This window comes from Ictalurus punctatus, chromosome 24, assembly GCF_001660625.3.
Source record: "Ictalurus punctatus breed USDA103 chromosome 24, Coco_2.0, whole genome shotgun sequence".
Taxonomy (NCBI): Eukaryota; Metazoa; Chordata; class Actinopteri; order Siluriformes; family Ictaluridae; genus Ictalurus; species Ictalurus punctatus.
The window spans coordinates 21,859,285-21,880,342 of NC_030439.2; the positions used below are offsets into that span (position 1 = coordinate 21,859,285).

The 21,058-nt window shown below is 39.0% G+C and overlaps 2 protein-coding genes across 2 annotated transcripts; both read right to left on the bottom strand.

The window, feature by feature from the left end:
- Window positions 1-8,753: 8,753 nt before the first annotated feature.
- Window positions 8,754-14,178, bottom strand: LOC108256996 (keratin, type I cytoskeletal 13). The gene is made up of 3 exons (XM_017454350.3): window positions 12,777-14,178; window positions 12,230-12,453; window positions 8,754-12,134 (listed from the first exon to the last, which is right to left on the bottom strand). Exons 1-3 carry the CDS (start codon window positions 12,777-12,779, stop codon window positions 12,017-12,019), a joined length of 345 nt encoding a protein of 114 aa, XP_017309839.2. The 5' UTR covers window positions 12,780-14,178; the 3' UTR covers window positions 8,754-12,016.
- Window positions 14,179-16,754: 2,576 nt separating this feature from the next.
- Window positions 16,755-20,287, bottom strand: LOC108256995 (keratin, type I cytoskeletal 13). The gene is made up of 7 exons (XM_017454349.2): window positions 19,724-20,287; window positions 18,677-18,759; window positions 18,285-18,441; window positions 17,867-18,028; window positions 17,649-17,774; window positions 17,064-17,287; window positions 16,755-16,966 (listed from the first exon to the last, which is right to left on the bottom strand). Exons 1-7 carry the CDS (start codon window positions 20,108-20,110, stop codon window positions 16,849-16,851), a joined length of 1,257 nt encoding a protein of 418 aa, XP_017309838.1. The 5' UTR covers window positions 20,111-20,287; the 3' UTR covers window positions 16,755-16,848.
- Between the last annotated feature and the right edge of the window lie 771 nt (window positions 20,288-21,058).

Sequence of the window (21,058 nt, forward strand, 5' to 3'; positions counted from 1 at the left end):
AAAAGCAAAAATGTTTTAAGTTTAGGAATAATTCGCAGTTGATAAAAACTATTCTTAACAACTGAATTTATTTGCTTGGTTAAGCATAATTCTGAGTCCAGGATGATACCAAGGTTCCTAACCTGGGAAGAAATTGAGGGGAAATGGTTACAAAGCTCATTAAATCTCAGGGGGCCAAAAACAATTATTTCGGTTTTGTCTTCATTAAGTTGGAGGAAATTATTTGTTAACCATTTTTTATTGTCGTCCAGACAGTCCAACAATGGCTGAATGGAGTCACCAGCTTTCAACGGTATGTACAACTGGGTATCATCAGCATATAAATGAAAAGAGACGTGTGCCCTAATAATATTCCCCAACGGACGCATATATAAGTTAAAAAGAAGTGGGCCCAGAATGGAGCCTTGACGTACACCACTAATAATAGGAGCGGAAGATGAGGAGAAATTATCGAAAGCTACCGAAAAGGACCTGTCCTTAAGATATGAGCTGAACCATTGTAGGGCGGTACCCTTGATACCAAACAGATGCTCTAAGTGCCAGAGAAGTATGTTATGGTCTACACTATCAAAGGCAGCTGTAAGATCTAGCAGTATCAAAACAGTATTTTTTCCAACATCCACTGCGAGTAAAATGTCACTGGACACTTTTAACCAAGCAGACTCCGTGCTATGAAAAGCAGTGAAACCAGATTGTAAAGGTTCCAATAGCATAGCTGAATTTAAAAACAGGAGCAATTGTGACTACACAACTTTCTCTAACAGCTTTGACAGAAGCAATATCTTAGAGACAGGCTGATAATTATTAAAGCAACCTTCATCCAAAACCTGTTTCTTAAGCAAAGGTTGAACAATAGCATGCTTAAAACAATTTGGGACCACCCCTGCATCCAAAGATGAATTTATCAACACCTGGATACTGGGGCCAATTTCAGAAAAAGTTGCTTTTATAATCACAGAGGGAACAACATCAAGTGAAGTGGATGTTACTTTCATCTGGTTAACCAGATCACACAGTTCCTTTAGAGAAACATGTTGAAATTGATCAAAGGAAACCGGTATAGCGAATTCAGGGACAGGACTGACAATTGTGAAGTGAAGGAAGAACGAATGGCTATTACTTTATCTGCAAAAAACATAAAAAAGCTGGATAAGTGATACATGTTTCCATGTCAAGACCTTTTTAGAATATAATGAGTTAAAATCTCTGAATATGTTATCGCATAAATGACCTCAAAACTTATATATTGGGTAGGCTTTCACACATTTAGAAAGCAGATGCTGCGATAGCTTTAGCACTGCAAATACCACAAACAGTTTTACACTCAAATCTCCATCAGTGAACAGTGGAGAAGTTCAACACAACAGACTTCATGCAGAAACTGTAATGAACTTCCTGTTTACACAACTGCACTATTTGAGCATGTTGTATTAGCACATTTACCAAAGGGACTTATTTATAATTATACTATCCATTGTCACCCAGATGAGGATGGTTTCCCTTCTGAGTCGCCTCTGGCTGCTCATTAGGGATCAATTAATATCCTGAATTTATATATTTCTGTAAAGCCGCTCTGGGACAATGTCCACTGTTAAACACGACATACAAATAAAACTGAACTGAATTGAATTAAAAAATAATTGCAATTACAGTTTAATAAATTTATCTGGTTTATGAATTTTTGGAATAGAGGAAATTTAATGTTTAATTTGAATCCTTGCTCTGAACTCTCTGCCTTTAGGGGAGAAATTATATTATTCGAATATGACTCATTAATGTTACAGTAGTTTTCTCACGCTACATACAGTTTGATCATGTGCGCGCACACACACACACACACACACACACACACACACACACACACACACACACTTCATCAATCACAGTCTCAGCAATATGTTATAGTTCACCTCCAAACATCACCATTAAAATATAATATAATATCCATCCATCCATCAATGTTCTATACCGCTTATCCTACAGGGTTGTGGGGAACCTGGAGCCTATCCCAGGGAGCATGGGGCACAAGGCGGGGTACACCCTGGATGGGGTGCCAATCCATCACAGGGTACAATCACACACACACACACACACACACACACACACACACACACATTCACACATCAGTTCATACACTACGAACACTTTGGAAATGCCAATCAACCTACCATGCATGTCTTTGGACTGGGGGAGGAAACCAGAGTACATGGAGGAAACCCCCGCAGCACGGGGAGAACATGCAAACTACACACACACACACACACACACACACACACACACACACACACACACACACACACACACACAGGGTAGCAGCGGGAATCAAACCCCCAACCTGTGAGGCAAACACACTAACCACAAAGGCACAGTGCACCTCATAACATAACATAACATAAATATAATATAATTATTATTGTCTAAAGTTGTTGAGTGATGAGTGCTTTTCATTGTGTAGTAGCAGGTTTGTGGTTTCCTTTTAATAATCACTGTAATTAAATTATTATTATAATCTGTAAAAAAAAAGAAAAAGAAAAAAAAAGAAGACAAACTGGTAAAGTACACACGTAAGAACCTGCACATGCACTACCTAGACTACCTGCAGGACACAGCAACGGAACCTTCTGAAAGTTCTGCTTCATGGAAAGCTGCAGAGTCAATCCAAAACTCTGTGATAGGACCTTGGGCAGAAACCCTTCAAGGCCACTGAGCAAATTACAGATCCATCAGCTAAGCTCGGTGTTCATGCCAGATGATTTTGGAGCAACATTGCAGGGTTTCTGTGCAAGGTCACCTTACGAAGGTTATCAGAAGCCTGTTCAGGTCTGTTAAATCTGATGCCGGCTCTGTGAGGATCGTGGTGGACTAAGGCACCTTCTAGAAAGGTTGTAATAAGGTTATGAGCCCATAGCAAGATAGCATTCACAGTACAATGACCACATACAGCTTTAGCATAGTGTCATGTCCACACCAGAATCTGCACTGATCTCCACTTCTCACAATGCACCTCCACTTACAAACATGGACACCTGGGAGTGTATAAGCACCCTCACTGCACTTTCACCTCATAAAGTATTTGTTCAGCTCTGTATATTTACCTGACGCACCAAGCCTTACATTCATGTGTGTTATTTCTGGTTTGAACATCACCTGACCCACTGCCTGTTCTTTGTTTTTTGACATTTACCTAGTGAGTTGGATCTCTTTGGAATGACCCATTGTTTTAAATAAAAAACACTCACTTGTCACTTGACAAGTTCTAATTATATCCACCTGGTTAGAGTGGCTTGCATTTCATAACTCCTGTGCAGCAAGATCTTCCTGAAATGTCAAACCTTTCACACTTTTCTTTTTTTCCGCACACTCACTAAAGCTTCAGTCACACAGATCCTCGAAGTGAGAAAACGCTGTACCGACTCCGAATCTGCTTCCCAACTCGATTAAATGGGTGTAGTTGTTTCTCCTTTTTAAGTCACATTCAATACATATAGCATAGAACTATCAAAAATGTCTAAGTTTGAAACTAACTTTACTGCAGCAAGAGAGACACGATGTCACCACCTTATCCAAATCAAACATCTCTACACAGCTCATAGTAGGCATAACAAATACTAATATAGATTTTTAACAGGTAGCAATGTCTCAATGGGCCATCAAATAAAGGCCACGATAAAGCTAGTCCAAATGAAATCCCCAAAATAAAATAAAGCCCACCTTCTGAAGTTTTTTCTGTTTTGAACTCCGCTATCATATTTTCTGACTAGCTATTATCAATACCCCATGTAACTGCATCTGCATGACCCTCCTGACGACAAAACCTACACCAGTGAACACAAGCCGAATATGACCCATGGACAAATAAATGAATCAAAGGACATATTTTCAACTATGTATTAAAAACCTAAATGATTATTCATAGCTTTTACAAGTTAATCAAAGTAATGTAAGTATAAGTAGATAATGTAACGTACTGATTGAAAATATATTGGTAAGCAGCAGTCAACATTTACACTCAACACAACATATTTTCTTCACGATGTTCATCTTACTGTGAAACCTGCAGTAAGTTATACATGTGAATGTAGAAGTGCTCTTTTATGCTCCGCTCATTCTCTCAGTGCAGTTATTATTATTAAAAAAGAAGTAACTGATTAACCTTACCAAGCTACTTAGTGTTTTCTAAGATCAAACAGTTAATATTAAATTGTTATGAAATTTAGCTAGCGTTAGCTGCCTTGGTTTTTAGAATTTAATTTGTTATAATTTGGAGGGTTTATATTCCCCCAGGTGAAACTGAATCAGTTCAAAAGAATCAGTTTGATAAACTGCATAAAACTTTCAACTACTAATTTATATTTAAAAAAACAATTTCTCTCTGGAATGTTTAATTCTAGAAGAATTATATCTAATTTGTGATGTAGGTTTTGTAGTGAGCTGTATGGCTGTATCACACTACACAGGTGTGAAGACAATAATTTTAAATGGGACACACCCACTACTGTATTAACGTGAAAAAAAAACAGTGCTACTATGTACACTGTGCGGTTTATGTTTTAATAAGCGAGATCAGAGTGTTCAGTTCAGCAGGTCATGAGTAACGTACACACACACACAAACACACACACACACACACACACACACACACACACACACACACACACACACACACAGGGTTCTTAGTCTGTGACTGTGATTAATTATAGTGAATTAGTTGCTGAATTGCTCTGTGGTTTAATTTTAATTCAGGGTGTGTTGGAACCACACCCACATACACACACACATGTACACACAAACCGTTCACAGATACAAACACACTTTGTCATACTTTCACACAGTGATGGATCCTTTCTTCTCCACCCTTCATAAATCACTGTTTAATCTCACCTCAAGCTCTTTCTGTCAGCATGCTTTTTTCTTCTTAAAGGAAGTGTGTGTGTGTGTGTGTGTGTGTGTGTGTGTGTGTGTGTGTGTGTGTGTGAGTGAGTGAGTGAGTGAGAGAGAGAGAGAGAGAGAGACTTCTCACACATGTTTCATTTACATTTATTCACTTAGCGGACGCTTTTATCCAAAGCAACTTACAAATGAGAAAATACAAGCAAAGTGATATATCAAGCAGAGAACAATACAAGTACAAGATCCATTAATTGAGTTCCAGAAGTAGCAAAGTGTGCAGAGTAGAGATGTAAGTGCCAGAGTAATTTTTTATTTATTTAGTTATTTATTATGAGTTGGTTAGGTGTTGATGGAAGAGGCGGGTCTTTAGCTGTTTTTTGAAGATGGTGAGAGATTCTGTGGTCCAGATTGAGGTTGGAAGTTCCTTCCACCACTGAGGAACAGTTAGTTTTAAGGTTCTTAAAAGGGACCTTGAGCCACCCTGAGTAGGAACTGCTAAATGTCAGTCACTAATCGATCACAGATTGCGAGAGGGAACGTAGGCCTTCAGGAGAGAGTTGAGGTAGGGGACGCTGTTCCAGACAAGGTCTTGTAGGTGAGCATCAAGGATTTGAACTTGATGCGGGCCGCTACAGGAAGCCAATGGAGGGAGATGAAGAGGGGTGTGACATGGGTTCTCTTGGGCTGGTTGAAGACGAGGTGTGCTGCTGCATTCTGAATCATCTGAAGGGGTTTGATGGAGCTGCTGGGAGGCCCGAGAGTAGTGAGTTGCAGTAGTCCAGTTTTGAGATAACAAGAGCCTGGACTAGTATCTGTGGAGCCTGTTCGGTGAGGTAGGGTCTGATTTTCTTGATGTTGTACAGGATGAACCTACAGGACTGTGCAGTTGTTGAGATGTGGTCTGTAAAGGTCAAGCTGAACTCAAGAGTCACCCCAATGTTCCTGGCCATCCTTGTTGGCTTGAGTGTGGTTGAGCCGAGCTGTACAGTGAGGTTGTGGTTGATTGAGGGACATTAATAAATACACAAATACATAAAATACATAAATAAGACACTATTAGTTAATTACTTAATAATATTTTTACTTTAAAGACCTTGAAATGATCAAAGGAGACGGATCTTAATCAGAGGCACTGCTGATCTCAAGGAGTGAATCTTTAATGGATAAAATTACAGTAGCTAAATAAATCAGTAACAAATATTGACTTAACATTTGGACTTAAGCTGCAGACTCTGACTACGACCCTCAGTTAGAAATGATCTATAGTGACCAGAAAGTTCACTTTAAAGCTTGCACTTGTATTTCAGGTGATGAATCTCTGCAGGTTATCTGTGGGCTTTTTGTGTCTTTGCACTTTCAAGCTGTTTATATGTTCGTAAGTCATTATAAAATATGAACACAGTGACATTCTGTCACAACAGACTACACCCCACGAAGGCAAGGCATGAAGAACATGCAGTAGTCTGTACTAACTTGTTCATGTGTGTGTGTGAGAGAGAGAGAGACAGAGAGAGAGACAGAGAGAGACAGAGAGACTTAGAAACCTGCAACCACTCTCAATGAGATCACTTGCCACGTGTACCAAACACCACTAACACACTAACACAGTACAGTAGATCATATTCAGGGTTCAAGAAAGTTAGAATCTAGAACCCCATACAGCTGCACTGCAGTGACCATTACAAGGTAATGACGGTTACACTGTAATAAGTATTATGCTGTAATGACTCTTCACTCGTTAAAGCGTAAAATTACTGTACTGACTGTTACACTGCCATGACCGTTAACCTTTAATTACAATCACCAGCTGATCAAATAAGTTAAAATTTCCACTTTTTTTGTAAAATGTTTTGTCTGTTTTGGTTTGCAGTAAGAGATTCTATACCCAGTGAAAATTTTGCAGCTAATGTGTAGCTAATAAATGAGACATTTTCTTATATATACAGAGTCTTCGGGAATAAGTTACTTTCATTCATCCCTGAGAAGGGAACTTCATGTTACGTTAGCTGAACGTGGTGGGAAGCGCCCTCGCACGTGACCGGCATCTGAAGCTTTTTTAAAGTCATGCCTATTTATAGGCCTGCCGTGATCAGGTGATGTGGCAATTAAGCGCGTCGCAATTAAGCGTGGTCTACGCCGCACACATTCATTCGATTTTACAGCCTGGATATACATTCTGGCCCATGCTCGAGTGTCTTGCAGTGACCCTCAGACTCGGGTCTTTTTGAACAGGCCGTACCCTTAGTATGATGGACTGGGTATTCTCGTGCCCACAGCATTCAGCTAACGCAACGGGAAGTTCCCTTTGAAAGGGGATATCTGGGTTACACATATAAACCTGTTCCCTGAGAACGGAAGGAGACGTTGCGTAGCTTTGTCATACCGGGGCATGCCTGTGAATTGCGTCTTCACTTCAGATTATAGAGGCTGATGGTGCGGTTCACAGGTGTCGTTTATATATCATGCGACGCATTTAATTGCCATGTCACCTGATCACAGCAGGCCTTTAAATAGGCATGATGTTACACAAGCTTCAGATATCGCTCATGCGCTAGGGCACTTCCCACAATGTTCAGCTAATGCAATGTCTCATTCCCTTCTCAGGGAACAGGGTTACATGCGTAACCCTGACATTTTCTATGATAAATCAGGTGCAAAAGAAAAGAAAAATGAAAAATGGAAGAAGGACTTGTTCATTCAAGGGAGTGTATGGTGAGGTGCATTAGTTTGATGCTACGGATTGATTATATGTTACAGCCATTTAAATTTAATGGGTTGTGTGGGTTTCTTTGGTGGCACAGTGCGCTTTGGGCCTCTCAAGTATGCTATGCATCTCCACGATAATAAACAGTAAGACACTTGCAAACACAAACGAACATGCAAACACAAGTTAGAAGCATACTGAAGAGGTGAAATCATCCCCTTATTCTCACCCCTGTTTTCGCCCCTATGCTAACAGTATACAGGTTCATCAGACGTCAAAAACTCAGCAGAGGAATGAGGACGAGATCAGACAGGCAGGAACACTGTGCTCAATTCTTAAGGAGAAGAAATAAAAACCTATTCAGCATGATTTTATGTAGTTAATAAACAAATAAATATAATAAAGTAGATGGTAAAGTTGAATGGGTGTTTGGGGGTGAAGTGTTGAAGGTCAGGATCAAAGTTGTAGTTTATAATAAAATTAATGTGCTCAGTGCTAATCTGCTAAATCTGTTAAATTCTCACTACACCCTGAACTCAGACAGAGTGAGAGACACAGAGTCAGAGAGAGAGAGAGAGAGAGAGAGAGAGAGAGAGAGAGAGAGAGAGAGAGAGAGAGAGAGATTATGTACAGAGATAATAATAATAATAATAATAATAATAATAATAATAATAATAATAATAATAATAATAATAACTTATTTAGTCAAGCAGTCGAGTAAGTGTTAAAAGCAGGATTGGGACACAACTCTTTCACTGCCCTCTACTGACCGTGTACAAATCTCAACATCAACTCCTTTTCCATCTGTCTTTTATTTATTCTACATGAATGTTTCTGCTGTTTATTTTATTTAATTGTATTTAATTTTATTAGTGTGTAAAACCTGTTATAACTTTTTTGGTGTTAAAAAATATATTTATTGGAGAAAATATGACTGCAGACCATAAATCAGAAACCTAAAACACACACAGGGACAACAATAACAAACCAACTACTACTACTCTTACTATTACTATTACTTCTCTTACTACTCTTACTACTACTATTACTACTACTCCTCCTCCTCCTACTACTACTACTACTACTATTACTGCTACTACCAGTCGAAAACAACAAGAAAAAACAGTAACAACAAATAAAAACAAATAAACAAATAAAAAACAGTAAGAAAAACATCAACAACCATTACAAAACACCAACAAAACAACAGTACTACAAATAATATACTTTATGTATACTTATAAATATCTAATTTCCTATACAATGTAAAGCTGTACAAAGCAATGAGAGAATATCTGACAGAGTATATAGAAGTGAGAGAGAGAGTGTGAGAGAGAGAGAGAATATCTCTCTCTGCTGGACAGAACCTGCAGGTACAGAAGACAGATGTTTGTTATCCTGATCTTGGCTGGTAGTGACTAATTATCATGATGCTATGTACATAATGCTAATTGGTGGCCATTCACATTCAGTCACTGTTGCTGCTGATCATATTGTTAACTGATGAAAATAGCAGACCACAAGTTCATCACCTGACTCACAAGTTCTCTAAGCCAGTGGTTTTCAACATTTTTCGAGCCACGGCACATTTCTTACATTGGAAAAATCTTGCAGCACACCACCCACCAAAAATGTTACAAAATGACACTCTGTAGCCTAATACGGTATATATAATTACAATATAGTTTCTCAATTTATTTATACTCACTCAGTGTGAAACCTGGGCCTGTTTAGATGAACAAAAAGCTGATATCCTGGCAGGAATTGAAGAAAGACACACACACAAAGCTCTTCTTCAACAGCTCCTAGTCTCTCTCTGTTTTTAGTTTTTATAGCAGTTAGGCTTGAAAAGCTCAGCTCACACAGATATGTTGTGGAAAATTGGAGCACTTGTGCAATTTTCCCGTGTAAGTCCTCCCTGGTCAAGATATTCCGATGTGACCCGAAAAATTTCTTCTCCTGTTGTTTTTTCTGGCAGTGCCTTGCAAAATAGTAAGTTTTCTCTAATTCAATTCAATTCAATTCAATTCAATTTTATTTGTATAGCGCTTTTTACAATAGACATTGTCTCAAAGCAGCTTTACAGAAATATCAACACGGTATACAGATATTAAAGAATTTATCCCAATCTATCTATCTATCTATCTAATGGCATCTCCATCCACAAAATGCACAGTGACCAAGAGCTGAGAATGTCCACTAATATCCGTAGACTCATCAAGTTGCAATGCAAATTTCCTACTGATGCGTATCTTTTCCAAAACATGGCTTTCAATGTCTGTGGACAGGTCATCAATACGTCTGGCAATTGTGTTATCTGAGAGCGGGACTTTAGATATGTCTTTAACCGCGTCAGGCTGAGCATCTCGTTGACAATGGCTTTGCAGGCAGGTAGTATTAACGTCTCTGCCACAATGTGGGACTTTTTTGATTTAGCTACGAGTTCAGCAACTAGGTAACCAGTTTTGAGGGCTTTCTCATTTACCTTTGTGGTTTTTCTCATAAAAGTTGCCTGTTTCTCTGTGTTTTCACGTGGGCGAACAAAATAGTCCATCGGCTTGTTTTGAAGCGACGGGTGTTTCGTTTGGAGATGGTGTTTAAGCTTGCTTGGCACCATGGTGCTGTTGGACAGTTTCTCGCAACACACCAAGCATAATGGAGTCGGTGTCATCTCATCCCCGGTGAAAGTAAACCCGAACGAAAGATAGCTTTTGCTATATTGCCTCGAGCTTCTTTTTACCACCACTCACACTAGGGCCTTCACCTGGGTCAGAATCTTGTCCAGGGCCCAGTTCAATTTGCATTTTTCCTTTTTAAAAACTTCTCCATCACTGTCACCACGACCCGTCGCATGCGCCACTAATTCTCTTGTCTCTAAGAAGGAACGAGGCAATTAGCTACCTGCTGCCATGCGGACGAATATTACATTACTCTGCCAGTCACTATATTACAGCACAGACACTCGACAATGGTGTATTATTAAGTGAAATTGGATAATTTCTCACGGCACACATGACGATCTCTCACAGCACACTAGTGTGCCGTGGCACAGTGGTTGAGAATCACTGGTCTAAGCAATCAGTTATATAGAAAATATTCTGCTAACTCAGACAAACCTAGAATTTGCCTGGCTGGTTAACTTTTTAAAATTTTTATTTTTTTTATAATACTTTCTCTTTTAGAATAAATGCTAAGGCATATTAGCATAAAAAATTAACTAGCTATCTAATTCAACTAGCAAAATGACAAACCTGTAGTAGCTAGCTAATTTATCAAGCCAATTCACACAACATAGCTAGCTAATTTAAGTCGATAAATGAAAATATTAAAACTTTAGCAGCTAGCATAGTTAACACATTTAAATGTACAACATTTATATGTAACTTAACAAAACTTAATACCCAAGTATTATCCATTCCTGAATATAGAGTCAGTTTATTTATCAAGAATTTAGCCTGTTAACAAGACTAAGATTTACCTGTTTGGATGGTAGCATGACACAGACCTTAGCGTTTATGTTTAATAGCTGTTCTGTTTTCACTCTGTAGTCTGACAGATGGATCTCTTCTATATCTGTATTTAGCATTATTTATAGAGTCTTCTAAGTCAGTGTTAACTAGATTAGGACGACAATCATATATATGTAAATCAGCTAGCTAAACACTAAGCTTGAGGCTACCATTTAGTCTAATTTACTATGAGGTTCATTTGTTTATATATGATTCATTTTCTAGCTGAGATATTTGCATACTCCGTTTATTTATCTAGGATAATTATCTTTGGGCTAGAGTGTGACTCTTACTCAGTGCTAACATGAGTGCTAGTATGATGTAAACAATGATAAAGCTATCTACAGTGAGTGAGTGATTAAAACATCCAGAGTTAGAAAATAAATGTGTTGAGATCAGAAATGAAATTTGTGTCAAAGAATTAAACAGACTGTTTAGGTTTCCAAAATTGAAATTAAATTTTCTGCTAAAATAAAAATACATGGCATTCAGAAACTCTAATTGTTTCCATTACATAATAGGAATGGTTCCATGAGGAATTTTACAGTTATATATATATATAATATTTAACTAATGCTTTAATAATGATGAATAAATTCATTATGGCAAGTCTGCCTGGAAACAATCTAATTATAGATTATGATGTAAGTTTCAGACTCTATATATTTTTGTTTTCCAGTACACCCAATTCTAAACTAAGCCCTCACACATGATATAAAAAAAATAAATATACATATTGTTAAATTTTTCTGTCAATTTTTAAGCTAAGTATTGATGGAACTATTTTAAGGAATTCAAAATCAACACCAGACATGTGAAGTGCTTTGACTCGAAGTTATTTTCTCTGTAAGCATTGAGGAAACATGTCACAGGGCTTGAAGTCATCTCATCAGTGCATGGAGACTCATGATGTTTAATTGGTGAAAGTTTTGCTCTCAGGAGTCCAGGAGGAGCTGACCACTTTACCATCCACCACTTCCTCTGTGACGATCACAACCTTCTGAGTAGTGGAGGTAGAGGTGCTCGTGGTGCTGGAAGAGGAAATAAAGATGAGCAGTAAACAAAAACTGGACAAGAGAAAACATCAACATTTATGCAAATCAGAGTTTTTTTCTGAAATGTTCACCTTGTGGTCGCTTCTCCATCCAGCAGTCTCCTGTACTCAGTAATCTCCAGCTCCAGTCTGGTCTTGATGTCCAGCAGCATCTGAAACTCCACAGCTTGGTGAACGAGATCAGCGTGAAGCTGCTGCAGCTGCTCCTCCAGACTCGTCACCTGAACCTGATATCCAGTGAGCATTTGTGCGTAGCGGTTCTGTGTCTCAGCCAGAGTGCGTTCGAGAGACGCTTTCTAAACAGACAAGAAGATGTTTTACTAAATAAAGTTCATGAGGGATAACAAATTAGAAGATTGGTGAAAACCTTCACTGAGGATTAGCAAGAGGTCATGATGTGGATTAGCTGAAAGCCATAATTATATTACACACAAATTCATCATTCTTAGTGACAATTCTTATCATAATTATTAAAAAATATTATCCTAAATATTAGAATGAAATTGTATTATATTGAGTAGCATTGTGAAGATTAGCAAGAAATTACTTGTACTATTGTATTATATTATAAAGATTGTTATAAAGATGTGTCTGAATATTTGGGCTAAGACACTCTCACCATGCTAAGCTGTGACTGAATCTCGATTTCCAGACTCTGAAGTTTGCGCTTGACTTCTGTGATATCAGATCTAGCTCTCTGGAGCGTTTCTGTGCTGGTGGTGACCGCTTTGTTTAGCGCTTCACTCTGTGAAGACAAAAATGACAAAAAATCTCAACATGAAGCACTTCTGAGTACTATGAGTTAAACATGTTCCCAGGGGCGCAACTGCACATTCGCTGAGGGGTATGCAAGATCAGTGTTGGCACCCCCAAATCCACCCCACCTCCTCCCCACACCCCCACCCACAGGAACAGTGAAGCTGTAGTAAATATGAGAGAAATGTTCTACATGTAACAAAAGTACTGTATATATCCTACAATTTTAGCATACTCTATTTTTTCCACACAATTGTATTAGTGCTTGTAAATGAAAAGTACTAAATATAATATTTAAGCAATATTACCAGGCCCTAACACACACACACACACACTCACACACACACACACACACACACACACACACACACACACACACACACGTTATTATTTCTGGTTCATGAGGCCTCTGCATAATATATTCTGTACTGTACACACTATACAGTGGCAAGAAAAAGTATGTGAAACCTTTGGAATTAGTTGGTTTCCTGCATTAATTTGTCATAAAATGTCATCTGATCTTCATCAAAGTCACAGGTATATACTGTTTGACCCTACCAGGCTTTTATACATTAAAATACTGGCAACACTGTTGGCAGCTAGTCACTTTAACAGTGAATAATAATAATTACTGTAATGCAACGCAAACACTCACAGTATATTACTGCATATACATTTAAAGTGTTGTCATGGCTCACAGGGACAATTCCATCTTTGGCCACTAGAGGGCCGTGACTGTCATGCAGAACTTCTCCCTCCATTTCATGTCTAATCATACCCAGGTGTTTGTTATTCCCCCTGATGGATCAGTGCTCTATTTACGTTGCTTGTTTTTTCCTCCTCAGTTCCTGGAGCATTAATGCAAGTCAGGTTACTTTTCTGCTTGGGTCTCTTTTTGCTTTTGTCGAGTCACTGTGTTTTGATTATTGAGTACTTTTTTCTTAGAGTTTATGTTCTAGTTATTAAATTACAAATAATGATGGTTCCTAGTTAGTCTTTTCCTCGTGTTTGTTTCCCTTCAATAAAAGAAGTTCTGCATTTTGCAGAATGACTTTTTGCGTAGTCATTCTGGTGTTATAAAAATAATGAAATATTCTTTACTGTTATCCCCCCCCCCACTAAAAAAACAATAAAAAAAATCTACACAATCCAAAACATAATGGTCACCATTGCTTCTCATGTGTTTCCAATCCTGTAATAATTCAACACAAATTAAATTACCTAGATGATTGTCTTTATAATGAAAGTCTCTCTCTCTCTCTCTCTCTCTCTCTCTCTCTCTCTCTCTCTATATATATATATATATATATATGTGTGTGTGTGTGTGTATATATATATATATATATATATATATATATATATATATATATATATATATGCACCGAGCATCTGCTGAGCTCCAGCCAGAGGTCAACAAGGCGACCTCTTCTCCAGAGATACAGCTTGAGATCCACGAGGTAATCTCACCTGCAGAGCTCCAGCATGAGACGCACGAGGCGGTCTCATCCCCTGAGTTTCAGCCTAAGACCCACGAGGTTGTCTCAGTTCCAGAGCTCCAGCTTAAAGTGAGGTCAACGAGGTGACCTCCCAAGCCAAGTTCCTGTCCAAGGTCGAAGAGACGACCTTGCACGAGCCTGATGCGTGAGCACGTAGCGAAAGCACGCTTATCAGTCTTCAGTGACATTGACTTTGTTACTTTGGACACGTGCTTTTATTATGATTATGTTCAGTCTCCGCCCCTGTTTAATCATTGGTCGTTTTCCGATAGTGTGTAATGCATGGGAGTAGTTCGAAGGACAGTAATTTACTGTTTAAAGTTACAGTTGGTACCTGTAATGGGTACATAGAGTAATTTACTGTAATTGATTTATTTGCACTACATAAATTCCTAAAGATGCACCTAATATGACTAAAATACTGTTCCCCGATATTACAGCAAATCACTGGCTATTGTGCAGTTATTTACCCTGTAATTTACAGCAAGGTTTATCAGTGTAGACAAATACAATGTGCTACAGCTAACAACAGACAAACAATTATAATCTTTCATGTCTTTATTGAATACATCCCATTAAACATTCACAGTGCTGTGGAAAAAGTAAGTGAACTTTCTAAAGACCTAAAACATCATCAGATTTTCACACAAGTCGTAAAAGTAGACAAAGAGAACCCAATTAAACAAAAAGTTAGACAAAAATATTGTAATTATGTGACTGTGGATTTAGATTTACCACCAGGATCACATTTAAAGGGTTCTTAGATTTAAATTTAATCAGTAATTGATCTGATAAGTGATTTGACTATAGTGTTGCTAACAACTTTCTGACAGCTGACAATATGGCAGTGGGGAAAAATTAGGAGCTCCTGCACCGCACAATACCTTCAATCCCCAGGAGTTGAAACTCCCAACATTTTAGAGGTACACACTAGATGATGTGAAATTTACCAAGCAAACCCAAGAGCAAGCTTCTCTCCCGCACTTCTCACGGAGCATTGCGTAGTGTGTGGGTGTATATGTGCACGTGCCCAGCCTTCACTTGTACCTAACATCACTACTTACTGACACCTCCAGGATAACTTAGGCAATAACAGCTTTTCTTGCCTTTATACTGAGCTGGAAATGTTTATCACGACATGAAATAGATTTCATACAATACATTGGTTACACTTATATTATACTTATCACTTATTTTTTTGAGGAAAATCCAATATTACATATCTGTGAGTGACAAAAGTATTTTAATTTGAAGGAGAAATTAGAGTCAGGTGTTTTCAATCAATATGATGATGATCAGGTGTGAGTGAGTGAGCATCCTGTTTAATTTAAAGAACAGAGATCTATCAGAGTCTGATCTTCACAACACGTTTGTGAAAGTCTATTATGGCACGAACAAATGAGATTTCTGAGGACCTCAGAAAGAGTTGTTGAAGCTCATCAGGCTGGTAAAGGTTACAAAACCATCTCTAAAGAGTTTGGACTCCACCAATCCACAGTCAGACAGATTGTTTACAGATGGAGGACATTCAAGACCATTGTCACATATAACTGACCAAATATAACATTTTTGTCTCATTTGTTTAATCGGGTTCTCTTTGTCTACTTTTAGGACTAGATGAAAATCTGATGATGTTCCAGGTCATATTTATGCAGATATGTAGGAAATTATAAAGGGTTCACAAACACAGACCATGTGTTTGCTGTTAAAGAGAACTCTTTCTTGTCAAATTCAAGCTGCTGTTGATGCAGCTGTTCAGTAGCGCCAGATATGTTCCATTTCAGCAAATGCTGTTAAATCAAAAGATATGCTAATCAACTTTAAATAACTTTAAAATATACCTAACCCCCCCCCCCCCCCCCCCTGTTCTCCTGCTTGGTCAATGTGTAGTTTGATTGGAATCTTTTAAGCTTCTATGTGTCCAGTTCATCTCAGACCTAACATGGTATAATGATGTAACATACATTATGAGGAAAGATCAACCGTTAAGAGTTGCTGAGCATACAGACTTCATATTTAGTTCACCTTCATTCAGCCTGTTCTGGAGCACGCTTTTCAATGGTGTTGGACACTGTTTGGGAAAACACACACTATCCTATGCCTCCTTTAATCTTAAGGTGCAGGCTCTTTATTAGTACCTAGAATAATGAAAACTACAGCATGGGGCAGAGCTTTTTCCTAAGGACATGTGGAACAGCCTTTAAGGACACAGACACAGTCTCAATCTTTTGGTCTCAATTGAAAATATTTGTTAAGATTTTTGTTAATAACTTTTCTATTAGCTAAAGGCCCAGATCTGTGGGTTCATAGAAAATTTTGGTAAAATGAACAACAGACACGTGAACTGCTTTGACTTGAATTTATTTTAATTTGGAAGCATTGAGAAAGCATGTCATAGGGATGGAAGTCATCTCGTTGATGTGTGGAGACCCAACATGCTTACTTGGTGAAAGTTTTGCTCTCAGAAGAACTGGAGGAGCTTACCACTTTACCATCCACCACCTCCTCTGTGACAATCACAACCTTCCGAGTGGTGGAGCTAGAGGAGGTTGTGGTGCTAGAAGATGAAATAAAGACAAAGTGAGCAGAAAGGTGAGGAGAGACAACATCTACATATTCCCCAAATCTACTAAAATTTTCTGTGAATTGTTCACCTGGTGGTCGCTTCTCCATCCAGCAGTCTCCTGTACTCAGCGATCTCCATCTCCAGTCTGGTCTTGATGTCCAGCAGCATCTGATATTCCTGAGACTGACGCTCCAGATCAGCACGAAGCTGCTGCAGCTGCTCCTCCAGACTCGTCACCTGAACCTGATAGCCAGTGAGCATTTGTGCATAGCGGTTCTGTGTCTCAGCCAGAGTGTTTTCAAGAGATGCTTTCTAAACAGGCAAGAAGATGAAGCATGTTTAAGGAAGGGAGGGTCATGAAGGTTAGCAAGAAATCATATGGAGAGAATTAGCAAAAATCATCACAGGTTTAGCTGAAAGCCATATTAATATTACACACAAGTTCATTCATATCATGATTAGCAAAAAACACATCAGAAATATTAGTGAGAAGATGTATCATATGGATAGCTAGGATTATTAAGAAAGTTTTGAATCATGAATATTATTGATTATATTATATTATATTATATTATATTATATTATATTATATTATATTATATTATATTATATTATATTATATTATTTCATGTTAAAGATCAGTTTTTGAATGATTGGTCTAAGACACTCTCACCATGCTAAGCTGTGACTGAAGCTCGATTTGCAGACTCTGAAGAGTGCGCTTGACTTCTGTGATTTCAGATCTCGACGTCTGGAGTGTTTCTGTGCTGATGGCAACCTCTTTGCTCAGTGCTTCACTCTGTGGTGATGAAAATTGCAAAAACAATTGAAAATCTCAGAGTGATGCACTTCTGAGCACTGAGAGTTAAACACGTTCCAATTCAGACTCACCTTGGTCTGGAACCAGGCCTCAATTTCTTTGCGGTTCTTAGCGGCCACGGATTCGTAATGCTCGCGGATTCCGGCCAAGACGGCATTCAGGTCTTGTTGTGGTGCGGCATCCACCTCCACATTCACCTGTCCACCCATCTGAGAACGCGCTAACAAGAGCTCCTACAGGAACATAGTCGAGATGTGAGCTACTGATAGCATTGTATCCACAAAGACACCTTGAGGTGATGGAATTCCTCAGCGATGAGGTCTTTGGGGTTGAAGCGTTCTAGGTGTATTAAAGCCGATGAGGTCTAGGTGCATTAAATGTATTGCAATACACCATGTAAATGATAACTGCATGATAACTGTGACATGCTGAGTGCTGTAAGTTTAATGAAGTGGTTCTTTGTGCAGATGGTTGAGGATCATGCCTCACCTCCTCGTGGTTCTTCTTCAAATAGATCAGCTCATCTTTCAGACCCTCAATCTGCATCTCCAGATCCGATCTAGTCAACGTCAGGTCATCTAGAACCTTCCTCAGCCCGGCGATGTCTGCCTCCACTGACTGCCTCATGGTCAGCTCATTCTCATACCTGTCACAATAAAAACAATCTGTTTTACACCTGTAGTTTATCTCAACCTGAGAAGGTCAAACTGAAGAAAAAACACATGCTGTTATACTCGTCCAAGGTTGTGTTTATTTATTCTAAGAGAAGCTGTATAAACTTAAAGTAGAACCAGAACATGACACCAGTCTGCTCTCTATTGCTTACACTAGAGAATCATGCACACTATATAGTTTTATAAATAATGGTTTTGGACACTCACTTTACTCTGAAGTCATCAGCAGCAAGTTTGGCGTTATCAATGTGGAGGTACAGTCCTCCATTCACAGCAATGGCACCCTGGATCTGTAAAATAATCACAAAGTTCAACATTTATATACAAGTTTTAATTTGCCATAAAATATCCAAGTATAAAAAGGTACAAAGAGCTGGTGTGGCCCCTGTAATGAAAGGTAATTGGGTGAAATAGATGGGAGTGGCCCTGTAGTGAGAGGGAATTGGATGAAAGAGATAGGTGTGGCCTTTGTGTGGGGAGGGGATCAGGTGAAAGAGAAGGGCGTGCCTCCTGTAGGAGAAAGGGATTGGGTAAACATGTCTGAAGACAAATGAGGAAGGACTTCCTGCCGCTCTGCCTTTATCTTCCTGCTATTATCCTGCTATTATATACTATTACATAGCCTATTATTGGTATATATAGCTGTATATATCTGTATATATAGCAATTATATAGCATACCACCCATGCAGACAGACAGGTGAATGTGCAGAGAGCAGGTAAATGTGCAGACAGACAGGTGAATGTGCAGAGAGCAGGTGAATGTGTATACAAAGAGATAACTGTACACAGAGAAAATGTGCAAAGCAACATGTAAATGTGTATAGAGACATGCAAAAGTGCAGGGTGATAGGTAAATGTGTAATAAGGATGGATTTTAAAAATTGTGGTCATCCTAAATGGTTTACAGCATATAAGTGTGAGTGAGTGAGAAGTGGGGTTACACTGAGGGCAGGGTTATGATAAAGGATGATTGCTCGTAGTAATAAGTACACCTTCATTAATTTCAAATACATCATCACCAGTCTCCCACTCAGTAGAGTTACAGTGAACTTCATCAGTAGGATAGTGGGGAAGGTGATTGTGAGTACCCTACTCACTATGCACTACATCCTATTAACACTAACCAGTGCATTGTGGGATTTCCCTGGGTGCACCATATCCTCTCTACTATGACATGACTACAAAGGCTGAGTCCCTAAAGAGTGCATAGTGGTTAGTAAGGAAGCTGATAGGGGGAAATTTAAAGAAATACCTTGGCCTGGAGGTCACTGATGGTGACAAAGTAGGCAGAGTAGTCTCGGGCAGCGGGCGAGGCCTTGCCTTCAAGGAACTGGCGGATCTTGAGCTCCAGCTCAGCGTTGGCCTTCTCCAGCGTGTGCACCTTCTGCAGGTAGTTGGCCAGGCGCTCGTTCAGATTCTGCATCGTCAGCTTCTCATTGGCTGAAACATCGACAGCGTCGGCGAGGTTAAAGCCACTTCCGACGGATAACCTGGAGGTGGAGATGCGCACTCCGGACCCTCCAGCTCCTCCATACACGCTGCCACCTCCTCGGGAGCTTCTGAGGAGCAGGGCTGAGCCGCTCCTCACAGAAGAGGAGGAGGATGAGATGAAGCTTCGGTTGGAGAAAGTGCTGGCCATGATGATGATGAGGATGTAGAACTCTTCTGCTCACGCTGGAGAAGAACAAGTGGCAAGAGCTGAGAACTGGCTGCTTTTAAAATCCTGAAAAAGGGGTGGGGGTTTAAGGGGAGAACTTAACAGAACATTCTTTGCCACAGGGTGAAAACACCTCAAACCAGAACAACCTGTCCAGGAGAAAGAAAGCGACCAGAAAAGCCACCAGTGGAATTTGCACAGATTGATCATGTGGGTGAGCCAGCAAATCACAGCCTGAGTTTAAATCATTCTACGGTTATACAAACATGACCTTTTGATCACAAAACATCTCCACATGGCAGACGTCCAGGGGTGTGCTAACAAAAGAAATGGCATTAAGTGATTTTGCACAGGATGTCACGATCTTTAATGAATAAAAAAACTGCTGCAGGAGGCGTGTATGAATTTACTGTACACTTAAACATAATAGTTTAACTCAAATAAAATAAAATGCAGATAATCATCTGTTTAAAACAATCAAAAAGTGGCCAAATGTTTGAAAAGTCCTGCTTTTGTAAAAGAAAAATATATTTAAGAATTTATTTACTTTTTAAATTTATTTTTCATAAAAAACTACATACTTTTATTACTTTTAGTGTTAACACTTACTAAATGTATTATATCGGAAGAACTTATAACAGTGTAAGTGTTTTTAAATTGTAATGACCAGCAAACAGAGGACGTACCCCTGACGGTGCAAACGTCCACTTAGGTCCGCATTTGGTCCGGTTTGTAACGTTCGCTGGGGACGTTTCGTACAAATTAAAATATTAGGTTCATAAGAGACTTGTGTGAATGCTTTTCAGTTTTAACACAGAATTTAGTGTCCCTCACCTGTAAAGAGATTGCTAGGCAACATTTTAGATATATCAAATCATGACACTACTGAATGTGTTCATTTCGTTGTTTTAGGTTAGAAACCGAGAAGAA